The 13597-nt window shown below is 42.1% G+C and overlaps 1 protein-coding gene across 4 annotated transcripts in view; it reads left to right on the forward strand.

Moving 5' to 3' along the window:
- SPATS2L (spermatogenesis associated serine rich 2 like) overlaps window positions 1-13597 on the forward strand; it is a 176729-nt gene that overhangs the window by 5501 nt on the left and 157631 nt on the right. The window contains exon 1 of one of the 4 annotated variants that reach the window (XM_023218298.1): window positions 2148-2164. The exons of the other annotated variants lie outside the window; for them this stretch is intronic. Within the exon in view, the coding sequence (XP_023074066.1) occupies window positions 2162-2164 (3 nt within the window). The 5' untranslated portion in view covers window positions 2148-2161. Of the gene's footprint in view, window positions 1-2147; window positions 2165-13597 lie in introns of those variants that run through there. 4 annotated transcript variants of the gene reach the window in all.

The raw sequence follows: 13597 nt of genomic DNA on the forward strand, positions 1-13597 counted from the left end.
GCCCGGGACCCCCTCCACGCCGGGCCGGCTGGGGATGCACGGCGCGGGCGGACGCGGCGGGGCCTGCGCGGCTGGGACGGAGACTCGGCCGGGCCGAGCGTTCCGCAGCCCGGGCCGCCCAGCCTCCGCTGCCTCCCGGGGCGCTGGGTGTGGCCCGCGCTCGGCGCCGACGCGGGCTGGTGGCGCGGACCGGACGCGAAGGTCGCCGTCCTTCCTTTCTCCGGCCGGCGCGGGCGAGCGGGAGGAGGCGCCGGCTGGGACGCACAGTGGCGCTCCCCGGGCGAGCGTGTGGCCGCCGCGCTCCGACGTGGACCCGCCCGCCCCGGATCTGAATCGCCCGCCGCCGCGGTTCCTCGCCTGCCCTCCTCCCGCTTGGGCGCTCCCGTCCCCTCCCAAGCCGGAGGGAGACCCACCGCCCCCCAAGACGCTCTCTGGCCCGGAGCCGCAAAGCCCACGCCAGCTGGGACCACCCCCCCCTCGGATCCCAGCCGGGTGCGGGGGCCACGGCCCCAAGGAACCCCGCGCCCCTGGCGCCCAGCGGGAGCTGGATGCGTCGGCCTCCGCGCTGCGCGGGGGCGGATGGGGGTGGCGGGAGCAGACGCCGAGCGCCCTGGCCGCGGGATGAAGCGGTCGCGCCGCCGCATCTGGGCGGGGGGACCCCGGAGTCCGCGGGCAGCGGACCCGAGCGGGAGATGAGGGTGTCGTGGGAAGCGTTCCCGCTGGACTCTGGCGCACTCGGAATATCACGCTGCCGCACACGCGGGGCTGAAGGGCCGAGTCTTCACCTGCGCGGGGATGCGGCGGAAGCGTCGCGTCTTTGCGAGTGGAGGTTTCGCGTTCCCGCGGGGTTGGTGTTTGTGAACTTCACGAGCTTCTCATCCCCAGTCAATCCTGGTTTTAGCAGATGTCAGGGTTTTGGAGACCTGACTCTTTCGTGAAAGATTCTTTCTGTACGTTTTCTTTTGACTGTATTACAGGGTTTGTAGCTTGAGAACTAGTGAAAACCCTTGAACTTCAAGCACAGTCTCTTTGATTATTTTTTTAATTTGAGTATTAAAATATGTACCAGCCCCCTCACAAGCTGACAGACTTTAAGACAAACAACTCTGAAATTTTAGAACCTGTTTAGAGAAAGTGGTTTTATACCAGTACTTGAAAGAGTAAGCTTGTGTAACCTTTTTAACGTCGTTTTAGTTTGTCTTAAAGGGAGGATTCATCACCACTTTGATTGGTACTGTTTTACAGAGTTTAAGCAGATGTATGTAATATGGCAGGGAAAAGGACAGGAAGTCAGAAATCTCTTCATTCTGAATAAAGAAAAAAGACTTCAAGTAAAATAACCAATTATTTTGAAAGATACCCTGAAAATAGAGTGGCCGTCTGGATAAAGTATTTGATAGGCCTTATGAAATAGTGTTGCTTAACCAGAAAGCAATGTGTTGTTAGGGCAGTTTTATCTAGTAACTGCCGTGTTTAAAAATATCTGTGTATGATATTCTTTGTTGAATTTTAACTGGGGAAAAATCAACTCTGGGAATGGTTTTCTATTTGGACAAGGCAAATACTGCCGTTTCTAATTAGAGTTTTGAAATAGGCTCAAGCTGTGTTAAAACCTATTGTATGGAGCAGCAGAACAGAAAACATGTCAAATTCTGTATCTGTGTGGCAGAAAACATGTCAAATTCTGTATCTGTGTGGCTTTAAATACACACACACACACACACACAAACTAGAGACTAGCCCCAAAAGATAATTTGCATAAAAATACAATCACTTGAATGCAGAGAATAGCTAAAGACGTTAGTAAAAACTGAACATCTGGGAAAAGACTGTATTAATTGGCAATTTTCTTTCTTTAATCCCTGAAAATATTAAATGATTTTCTAAGAATCAACTTAGTTTAATGTGCTCATTTAGACAGGCAAAATGATCAAGATTCCTTTTGTATTCATTTTGTTTTAGGGAGCCCCCTAATGAAAGTCTTCAGTAAATAGTTTCTCTGCATGCACTGATTTTCACGAGGCCATTGTGGAGAGAGGTATCTGTGGGCTTGTGAAGCTGCTCTGCCACACCAGTAAGGATCAGGGAAAGAAAACACTTAGGCCACACCGTTGCAGTCTTTGATTGCATGCCAATCTGAAGCATTTTATGGACCCGTTAAATGGTAAGCTTTTACATCAGAAGTTAAGCTTTAGAAATATCTCACTTTGAGTCCTAATTTTTGTCAGCTTCTCAGTCTGCGATCAGAATTGTGCTGTCATTCACAGTAAATATTCGTGAACGGTTGTGTGTTGAAAGAGCATAGGTGGTCTTCATTCTATTACTTTATACCGTTTTAATCACTGTTTTGTGAGGTGAGCCAGGACAAGAACTTCTAGTTACAGTTTGGATAGGATGGAAAAAGTTGAGGTTGCTCTTCATAAGATCTAAGCTGCTACCACCTGTCCCACTGTATGACAAGAGTGGAGTGTGTTTTATGTGCACTTGACAGGTGCTGCTTCGTCACTGCTTCGTAGTACTTCTTTCCTAGCCATCTTCTGTAGCACTTTTACTGTCATTTGACTGTGATAATTAAATCATATGTTTGTTATAATTTCTGTGCACAGAAGAGTAGATTTTACAAGCATGACACAGGACATGAGAGTAGATGTCTCATATGGACAGATTTAAGTGATTGGGTCTGTTTATTGATCTCTGAATGGTTGTGCAACATTCAACTAATCCGTTTCATCACTGTTTTGCCTTTAAGTGTAATCACACAATTAAAATAAGATTTTCATGTTACAAACAGTTAAAAACCCAGTAAATATAATTATAGAAGAAAAACAAACCTTTCTTTTTTCTTCCCTTTTTTGAAGTAGTCTTGCTATGAAGGTGTTATTTCTTTGACACATCAAAATGGCTAATTTGGAGTTGTGATGCTTGTTATGTAAATAGGCCATATGTTGAATTTCTGCAGAAGCTTATTCCTTCAGTGTTGTGGTAATGGGTAGGATCCCCTAAGTACCATAGCTGAGAAAAATAGTCTTATGAAGATATATTTCTCTCTACAACTTATATAATTTTTTAGTATTTTTGTTTAATAGCTAGTGTTTTTATTTTCTAATACAAAATTTTAAAATGTGATGTTATCCTTCCTTACATCATACAAATCTTTGTCTCTAGTACTGATCCAAACTCCATTCCTATTTATCTGCTTGCTTAATTAATAGACTTTTTATGGTGGATGTCCTGCTGTCAAGCTAAAAACTACATGCTTGATAACAAACTTTTCTTATTCTCTCTAAACTTGTTCCTTTTATGATGAAAAGACTTTCCCTTCTTGATCTGTTTAGCATTCTCTTCATCACCCAGACTGGAGATGTAGGAACCATTGCTGACTCTTCTCTCTCTCACTGCCTCTGTGAAACTGTGTGTCAGGTCCTGTTAACTCTTCCTTTTTAATGGTTTCTCTGAGCCACCCCTGGACAGCATTGTTAGGGGACATGTCATTCCCAGGAGATGCATGCTGTACAAGCCAAGCCCGTGAGCTTTTCATTCTTCACTCTCCCCAATCGGATAGGAGGCCGACAGCCATCACTGTTTCTAGGATGATTATAGTCTACATCTTGGTCTCTCTGTAATTGACTTTTCCCCATTCTACGCACTTCCACCGTATCAACCTTCCTAAAACTCTTCCCTCAGAGCTCTTCTCCAAGGATTGTTTCATGGGAACAATACTTTAGCATTGTTTAGTATTGCACCATAGTGCAAATACTTTCCATGGCCTCCCCCATTGCTCATCCTCTCAACTTGGTTTCAGTGTATCTCACAGTCTTGCCCCAAATTAACTTACCAAATTATTTTCTACTTCTTTCCAACATGAACCTTCTGTTTCTACTAGTTGGATCTCACTGCCCTTCTAAGATGACATGCTCATTTTCTTGTGTCCTTTTTTTGTTCATGCCCTGCCTTTTAGAATGTCTCTTTTCTTTTTCACTATGACCTAACCACATTCTTCAAGTCAGCCTGCCCTGATCATGTTACTCTCATTGGTTCTTTCTGCCCTTTTGTTTGCATAGTTCCTCTAGACCATCGGATCCTTTTTTACGCTGTTTCATGCTTCATTCTTGCTTTCTCAACTAGATAGCAAGTTCCTTCAGGGCATTGATGTGCCTTTTATTCTGTCTACAGGCCCTGGCCATAGGAAGCACTTGATAAATACGCCCATAAAATGAATAAATGTAAGAATGATTTTTTAAAAATGATGGGCTTTGATATTGACTCTGTACTGTTCACCATTGGGTCCTCAGAGCCTAACTCACAGCCTGACACATAGTCATGACCTCAGTAAATATTTGTTAACTTAGAAATTCATGTTGACATTGGATAAAAGGGACAGGCATTTGAAGGAGGCGTCTGTCAAGGGTTTTTTCCCCCGTTTTTCTTCAGTGGTTCTAATCAGCTTCTCCATTCATCAGCTGTGAGAATTCTGAGGACTCGGCATTTCCCAGAGTTGGGATAATGATGGAGTCTGGCAGTTGTGAGTTGGAATTAAGAAGCCTGTAGTTATTTTAAGGTGGAGTGATGGGCCCCAGTACTGAGCAAAAAAAGCATTCAGGCTTTATGCCAGTATTTTATACGTCAAACAATTAGGCTAAAGTTATCAGTTATATAAAAGTTCAGCTAATTGGCTCTAAAATTTCAGACTGTATTTATTGCAGGCTGCTCAAGTTTTTCATTTAAAAGCATCCTTGTAGATTAAAAAAAATACATCTGGGCACACATCTGAGGGTGAAAGGTGATGTAGGGAAGAGTCTACCACATCCCATTGTATTCAGGACCAAATTTAGTTCTTTAGTAAGAATTTTGTACAAGGCACTGTTTCTGCTGGGAAGGAGTTTATAGCCTAGCAGGAAAAATAACAGATGTATCCCAGAAACAAAGGTCTAACAGAGCACAGAAGGGAAAAAAAATCTTCTGTTGGAGAGTGGAGGGGATCTTCTTAGAACGACAGTGGTTTGAGGTGATTACTGAAAAGATCTGGATAAGATTTCAGTGTTATTGGGAATATAAGAATGAGGGAAGGGTGATGTGAGTGAATTCCAGGGCCAATTTGTTGGCTTTACATCGGCACTCTTACAGTACTCCTGCTTCTGAGTTGAACGCAGCTAGGAGCCTTCTGAGCATTGGTGGGCTGCAGTGTTCAATAATGGAACCTAAAGGATATATAGATACCTGCAATAATTACGTGTGGTGCCAAGTGCTGAACTGACTATGACACAAAGTGAAAAATAAATCTTGGAAGCAATATAACCAGTGTGTTCCTGGATAGCATCCAGCTCACTTAGAATGCTCAAAAAGGCCTCCTGTATTATGGAAATGCCACTGAAGGTTGACACTTTCACAGTAATGTAAATAATGGGAGGTCCACCCCGGATTGTGTTCCCAAGCAGCCAGCCATCTGTGGGACACTGCGCAGTGCACCTAGCCGAGCTGAGTAAAGGTGTAAACATACTGTTATATAGAACCCCCATTCTGATTTTGTGGAACTACTCCCATGGTCTGTAAAGCTAGGGCCAATGGGAATGTTTGAGGAATACAGATTTTGGGTCAATATATGGGAAGTTGCACCATTATGGATTGTGCTATTTCAGGAAGTGATAGGCCCCCATCACTAAACATGTATAAGCATAGCCTATACTAGGCAATATTGTATTTGATTATGTGCATTCTTTCCTTTATTCTTGAAACAGTGCTATGAAGTACATGCTCCTATTACTCCAGTTTTACTGAAGAGCAAAACTGAAGCCTAGAAAGGTTGAGTAGCTAGTAATTTGTAGAGCAGGTATAAAGCCCAGGCAGTTTGCAGGCAGAAACTGCATATGCACTGAGATGAAGAAAGGATGCAAACATTAGGTGGCCTTATGGATTTTCAAGGTTCCTTCCTAACACTAGGATTGATTCTTTAATTCACCTTAGGGATCAAGATGCTAGCTATTGCAAAGTACTAATTCAGTATCAGCATCCAGTTCCTAGAGATTCAGAACAAAGTGAATACAGTCATCATCATCATAGTTATCACTTATTGATCATCTTACCATCTTATTTAAACCTCAAAGGAATCTTGGAAGGTAAGGATTATATATCCTTATTGGACAGGGAAACTGAAGCTCAGGGAAGTTACATAACTTGATTGAGTCTGCAGAGTTGATAAGTGGCAGATGAATCTGGTGTCTGAAACCCAGGCCCTGCTTTTTCTGATACCACCCTGTGAGGTAACACATGGTGACACTGAAAATATTTACCTATCAGTCTGCACAGAAACCAACAAGTCAGAGAGGCTACTAGCTGTCAACAACCCCTGTGGCTCTGCAGGTGATGAGTATCACCTGAGGTGATGTTTAGGCGTAGTTTGAAGGTGTGTGAAAGGCTTGGTAATCTACCAAGACCACAGGTCTGGAGCTCTAGTGACTTCTTCCCATGCTCAACATTTATTTGATTTTATACATGATAAGTAGTACTACTATTAAAGAAAGAGAAAGCCTTCACGGATAGCTATATTACATTTATGTTTCTAATTAAGGAAAAATGGTTTTGCAGTGGTGATCTGTGTACCTTATAAATGGCAGGCTCTCTTCCCACTCCTTTTCTTCCTCTCCCTTATTCCAGTCTGAGACTAATCCCTCTTGCTTCCTCGGGGATCTTGCTTCATTGTCTTTTCTTCAGGGTCTCAATTGTCCTTTTCTTTCAGCCTATAAACATACGTACGTCTTATTCTTTATAAAAACAGAAAATGATGAATGCCTTTGGTCGCTTCTTTTTAGGTTTGGGTATGTTTCCTTATTCCTGGTCTTAGCAGGCAGCTCCTTGAAGTTCAGGTCCTCGTACACATCCTGCACCTTGCCACCTTCCTTTCATCTTCAACCCCCTACACTCCTGTCCTCTCCTAATGACCACCTCTGTCTAGATAATGGACCACCATTATCTAAAATGTTGATAGTCACAACATTCTTAAAATGTTGCCCACCTGTTTTCTGAGTTATCCATTTCTTCTAATTTTCTTTCTTGTCCAGCTGCTGTGTATTTGGACTTCTCTTTACTGTCCTTCCTTCTTCTCAAACCGTAGCATCCCCTACAGTTGAGCCCTCAGCCCTCTCCACATTTGCCCCGTGGCAGCACATCTTCTGTTTTCTTCTACTGCCACCTATATGCCATTGATTCCATTGGAAATCTGCATCTCCAGCCTTGAAATCTTATCTGACATGTGTTCCAAGAATCTTTAACTCAACAAGTTCAAAACATCACTTCCCCAACTTTAATCCAGCATACTCCTGTGTTTTCTATCTCAATGAGTGAAATCTGCTTCACCAAGTTTAAAACCTAGGACAACTTCTTTGCCATCTTCAACCTCTACATTTTATATAGAGACTGTCTTTTCAGATTCTCTTGAATCTGTCCTTTTCTCCCTGTATCATAACCTTCATTACTGCCGTGGTTCGGGCCCTCATCCCTTCTCTTGAGGATTATTGCAGTAGCCTCACAACTGTTCTCTCTGGCCTCTGCCTGGCCTATCTCCAGTTTGTTCCTCACACTGCTGCCTTTCTGAAAGGCAAATCTGATTACGACACTCCACTGCTTAAAATCATTCAGAAGAGTTTCTGCATCTTCAGGTTAAAATCTAAGCTCCCTGGTATGGCAGGAAAGCTTGTTTGTGATCTGGGCCTTCCCTTCAGATATGTGTCAGTCTCCTCTAATGATCCTGGTCCCTACTGTCTGCCCCTGCCCATAGCATCTCCACTAAAGGAAAGAAATGATAGGAGGGATGGGAACAGAGGCGAGATGATAGACCTGCTGTTCAGTACTGTAGCCACTAGCTACATGTGGCTCTTGGGCGCTGGAAATACAGCTAGTCCAAGTTGAGATGTGTGTCAGTGTAAAATACACCATGATTTGAGACTATATAAAAAATGTAAAATTTCTCCTTTAACAAATTTTAATATTGACTAAATGTTGAAACAGCAATAGTTTTGATACAGTGGGTTAAACAAAATATATTACTAAAATTAATTTCACATATTTTTTATTTTTTAAAATGTGATTACTTCGTGGATGTTAGCATGTGACATAAAGAAAAAATAATAAAATAAAATGTAATTACTAGAAAATTAAACATCACCTGTGTGCTCACATTATAGTTCTTTTGGACAGCATTGTTAGGGAACATGTCATTCCCAGGAGATGCATCCTGTACGAGCCAAGCCTGTGAGCTTTTTGAATGATTAAGTCAGTCCTATTGGCATAGAAAAGTAGCAGTTGCTCATTTTTTTCAATCCAGAGGTATGAAATGCTTGGATAAGATTCAGAATTGGAGAGACAGATTCTGAACACTACAGCCAGGAGTTATATGTACAATGGGCATAGTGTGGAAAGCACTATTAAAGCACATCTGTCTCAGCAGGCCCACCCAGCCATCATCAGGAGTGGGAGGCAGGAATTCTCGTGGTGTGGTAGAAGAAGGATTTGAGGTAGACAGGAGGAACAAGGGAAGGGAAAGTGGAGTCACATTCCCTGGAAGCCTCCTACTTGTGAGGCACCAGCTGAAACCTTGAGAGCCAGGTCTCTGAGATTCCCCATCCTGCCATTGATTCTTCCTAGTGGGCTAAGTCCCAGCTTCCCTACTGTCTGGCTGTAGGATCCTGAACAAGTTTAATGAATCAGTGAATCTGGAGTCTGAAAAATATGCACACCATACAGTCATTGTGCGTCAGACAAAATGATGTGCCCCAAGCTGATAAGGGCTGTACAGAAATTAGTTATGCCTTAAGACACTGAGGGCAGTAATCTGTGAATGAGTTGGTCTGAAGAGCTTTGAGGGAAGGGCATATGGGCTGTCAGAAAGACCTGGAAGATAGCACGTGTTGCCTTAAGAGATATGCAGAGCTTCTGGCTAACACGGTGAAACCCCATCTCTACTAAAAATACAAAAAAAAAAAAATGAGCCAGGCATGTTGGTGGGCGCCTGTAGTCCCAGCTACTCGGGAGGCTGAGGCAAGAGAATGGCGTGAACCCAGGAGATGAAGCTTGCAGTGAGCCGAGATCACGCCACTGCACTGCAGTCTGGGCGACAGTGAGAGACTCCATCTCAAAAAAAATAAAAATATGCAGAGCTTTATATGTTCACGGTGCAAAAGCCAACCTTTGGTAGGAAACCAGATCTTATCAGGTTGGATCAGGAAGGGGAAACCCTCCTGGAAGATTTGATGAGAAGAAACTGTGACTATCAGGAGGACAGTCCAGTAGGATTAGATTCCAGTGAAATCTGATAGGCAGTGTGACTCAGTGTCTTCTCTCGTGGTGGTTTGCCTGCTATAGTCTGTTGGACTCTTAAATTCTGAGAAGAACTTCCTCTGTTGGTTTCAACCTGGGCAGCTGTTTTTATTTGCTTAATGAGTAGGCATTTTGTATAAGATTTTGTTAGGGGCAAAGGTTCTTGTGCTAAAAAGAAAAGTTTGAAAGTCCTATATTATAGAAAATGGCCTGAGTGGTGACTACATTGATGTGATTATTTCTCCCTCATTTGCAGGATCTAGGACCAGTTTAGGCCCTTTCCAGAGGGAATACAGCTTCCTTTCATCTGAACCTTAGCGACTTAGCAGATCGACCTTGCAGTTTGCCTTGTCCAGGGAGTTTAGCCAGGTAGCCATAACTCAGTCTCGTTCTTGGGTAAATGAGTTTCCACTTTTGTGCTGGGTTCCATTTTGTCTCCTACATTCCCAAGTCCTGGATTTGTGTTCTTGTGGAGGGACCCCAAGTTGTCTTAGGTGAGGGTCCTGTTACGTTTCTCCAAGCCTTCTTGGGACAGTAGTGTCCCTAGGGGTGGACCACTGCTACTCCCTTCTAGGCCTCTTTAGTACTGAGAACTACCAGCAGGGGTCAGGAAACTGAATAGATATTTAGAATTGAATAACTTGCCTGGAGCTTGGCTTTTCCCTGGTTCCAGACCCCTGACAGCGAACTTTGCTTGCTAGTTTGCTGTCCCGTTGGTCTGTGAGTCCCATTTGTACAACTTGGAAGGAGAAGGGAAGACAGATAAGGACTGATTTTCTTAAATTATGATACATTTGTGTCTTTGTCTCTCGTGCTCTTATGTGTGTATGAGAAAGGTGGCCACCTTTATGTTGTGATTTCAGAATCCATACTGCTGAAAAGGGCACTTCAAATATCAAGTTTCTCTTTTTTGCTCTCCAATATGTGAAAGCCTACATTATAAAAACTCTAGTTTCCTAAGACAAGCATGATTTAGAAGAAAAAGAGGACAGGCTTTGGCACTTGAAAGACCTGATTTTGAGTCATGCAATTACTGGCTATATGAACTTGAGCAAGTTATTTAATCTTTCTGAACCCCAGTTTTCTTATGTATGAAGTAAAGTAACGCCTACAATTTTGTTATATTTTGTTATGACTAAATAAGATAAAATATAAAGTGCCTGGCACCAGGGCCTAAAATGCAAATGCTGTGGAGGTGGTAAGTCAAACTTACCCTCATATCTCAATATATCTCAATTCACCCTCCTTATGTTGAATAATTTTATAGACCTTTCCCTGAGACTGATCAGGAAGAGGATATGAAATCTGGGGCAAGGGGTCCAGATTTTACCCAGCCAAGGGTGAAAAAGGACCAGAAGGAAGTTGCCTTCACATTTTGCTTAAGTCCCATCCTCCCTGTGGTTTGCATTTGTGAAAATGTTCATCTGAGATTATAGGTATAACATGAAGCCTTGGAAAAAAGGCATGTTTACATCCTCTGCCAGGATAGCATAACAATTAACAAAGCAGGTTTTTGAATCTCTGAATAGTCAGGTGCACTGCCATCAAAATAAATTTTTATTTCTATTCTCTGCTGATAGATTACAAATAAAGAAAGCCACTAAAATATCCTGAAAAAGAAGATTTATATATGAATTGGACACCAGGGACAGATTTTTCACACTTATTTTGTTGGAACCATTCTTTCCTTAGCTGTGGGTGTTTGGGAAGTTCTTTTGTTGTAGCTTTGTTGCTTACAAGAGGGAAAAAGCTTTAGTATACTAAGGTAAGAATGATTTTGATTGGAGGCAATATTGTTCTCAGTGTGGTCTGACTTTCATGTATTGTAGTGATTACCAGTATATAGCCAAGAAAACCCATTTGTTGAAGTGCTGTAAACAGCAGATAGTCTGATCTCAAATACTGCCCTGATTGACAAGTGTTTATTATAGGAATGTGGTCCATCCTATAATCTTTTAAGGGAAAAGGGGAAGATGTTATGCCAGTCACTATGACTGCAAATGTCCTGATCTGGCAGGTCATTTTCCTTTCTCGTTAAATAACGAGAACTCGGTGGAATCTGAATGATGGATTCAGTACATACACTGAGCTTCCAGTGACTTGCTCAGCTCTTGATGCAGTTGGTCACTCCACTGTGATTCCATACCCTCGATTTTAGTGCCATATCAAAATCATGAACACTCAAGGAGACTATGTAAATCTACTTCCTCAAAAATTAGAAATAATGGCACTAAAAATGTTGTTTAATGCTGGTTTGTGGCACTGAATATATAAACTCATTCATTTTTCTGGTACTCCCTGAACAAGAACTGTTTCAGTTGCAGTGGATGATATCAACTAAGGTTTCCATGGCAACGCTAATTTATAATTTCCAAACTTTTGTAGAATTTCACCTTCTGGACTCTCCTAGATTACATTTAAATTTACATTTTTCCCCCTCATTTATTAAGGTGAGGCATATTTAGATATTACTTACAGGTATGTACTAGGAGTATCTTCATGAAACTCACTGATAAGAAATTAGACGTGTAGAAAGCAGGCATTGGAAACAGAAAATGGATACTGTGGTCTAACATCCCACCAAATGCAGGAATTCTTTCCACATTATCCCAGTTGCCATTTGAACCAGCCAAGAATGAGGAGTTTGGTCAACATTTTATGATGCCAAGTAATGCTAATGACAGTAGTCTGCAATGCTCCTGGACCTTAAGTCCCTTTCGATTTGGACTTCGTGTTATTTGTGATTGGACCAATACTTCATCAAGCACAGGTGGACACAGGTATTTGTAAAACCTCTTCCCAGTGGTGCACTGAAGCCTGCCTCCCTGCAGCTTCCCTATTGGTCTTCCATCCGCCCTTTGGATGCCACAGAAGAAATATGCACCTTCTCTGTGGTCGCTCTTCAAATATTTGACCATAGCTATTGTATCTCCTTCTCGAAGTCTTCTCCTTTCAGGGCTATGCAGTTCTAGTTCTCTTAACTGATAGTTCTCATCCTGTTAACATTCCTCTGGGCACCCAGCACTCTGTCAATGCCATCTTAAAAGTGAGGCATCTGGCCAGATGTTGTGGCTCACACCTGTAATCCCAACACTTTGAAGGCTGAGGTGGGGCTATCACTTGAAGTCAGGAGTTTGAGACCAGCCGGGCCAATATGGCAAAACCCCGTCTCTACTAAAAATACAAAAATTAGCTGAGTGTGGTGGTGCATGCCTGTAGTCCCAGCTACTCAGGAGGCTGAGGCAGGAAAATCACTTGAACCCCGAAGGTGGAGGTTGCAGTGAGCCAAGATTGCGCCATTGCACTCCAGCACTCCGGCCTAGACAACAGAGCAAGTCCCCACCTCAAAACAAAACAAAACAAAACAAAAAAACAAGAGGCATCTTGAATGCAACAGCCTACTCCTGACTGAGTACTCTGAACGGGAGACAACACTAGGCTGCTATTCACTCCCTTGATCAGGGCACCCTTCTTTTATTAATCTAGTCAAATACTGTGTGGGCCTCACTTGTAAATCGGGAGCAGCACATTGTTCATATACGAAGCTAAAGAAAACTTCCAAGCTTTTTTTCTTAACAACTGCTACAAAGCCAGGTCTCCTTTGTTCTTTACTTGAGCAGGGAATCATGTGTGCCTACTTAGAGGACTTTACATACATTTATCCTACATTTTGTCTCTTTTTGTCAAATTATTTTTCCTCTTTATCAAGACGGCTTTGAATTCTAAAATTTTTAAATTCAATATATTAATGATGTTAGACTTTTACATATTTATCAATTGCACACTTGGAAATGTTACTTTGTCATTGATATTTGACCAAGATAGGCCAAAGGCAGAGCCCTGTGACATTCTGCAAGAGAATTATTAACATCAGTATGTTAATTTTTTTTTTTTTTTTTTAACTATTTTGACAGTCTTTCACTTATGTTTACTTTCTTGTCCAAGAGCATAGAGTCAGGGAAAGTCTTAGTCAAATGCCTTAGTAATGAAATCATTATTGCCACTTATTGCCACTCAGTAGAACGCCTATGATAAAGAATAAGATTCATGAGAGTAATTTTTAGATTGCATTAATTTTTCTTTTGAAAAATTTCTTGGAAAAGCATATGTAAATCACCTTATTTTTAATGTATCTAAGAGAAAATAATTTTGTAAAATAAAATCGAACTTCACCTGTCATTTCAACTCATATGAACTTGTTTGGTTCAAAGGAATTGCTGTGTAATACATCATTCTATTCTCTTCACAGAATCATTACTCTTAAAAAGAATTGGTGGGGTGATAGGAA

Source organism: Piliocolobus tephrosceles, chromosome 11, assembly GCF_002776525.5.
Source record: "Piliocolobus tephrosceles isolate RC106 chromosome 11, ASM277652v3, whole genome shotgun sequence".
NCBI classification, from domain to species: domain Eukaryota; kingdom Metazoa; phylum Chordata; class Mammalia; order Primates; family Cercopithecidae; genus Piliocolobus; species Piliocolobus tephrosceles.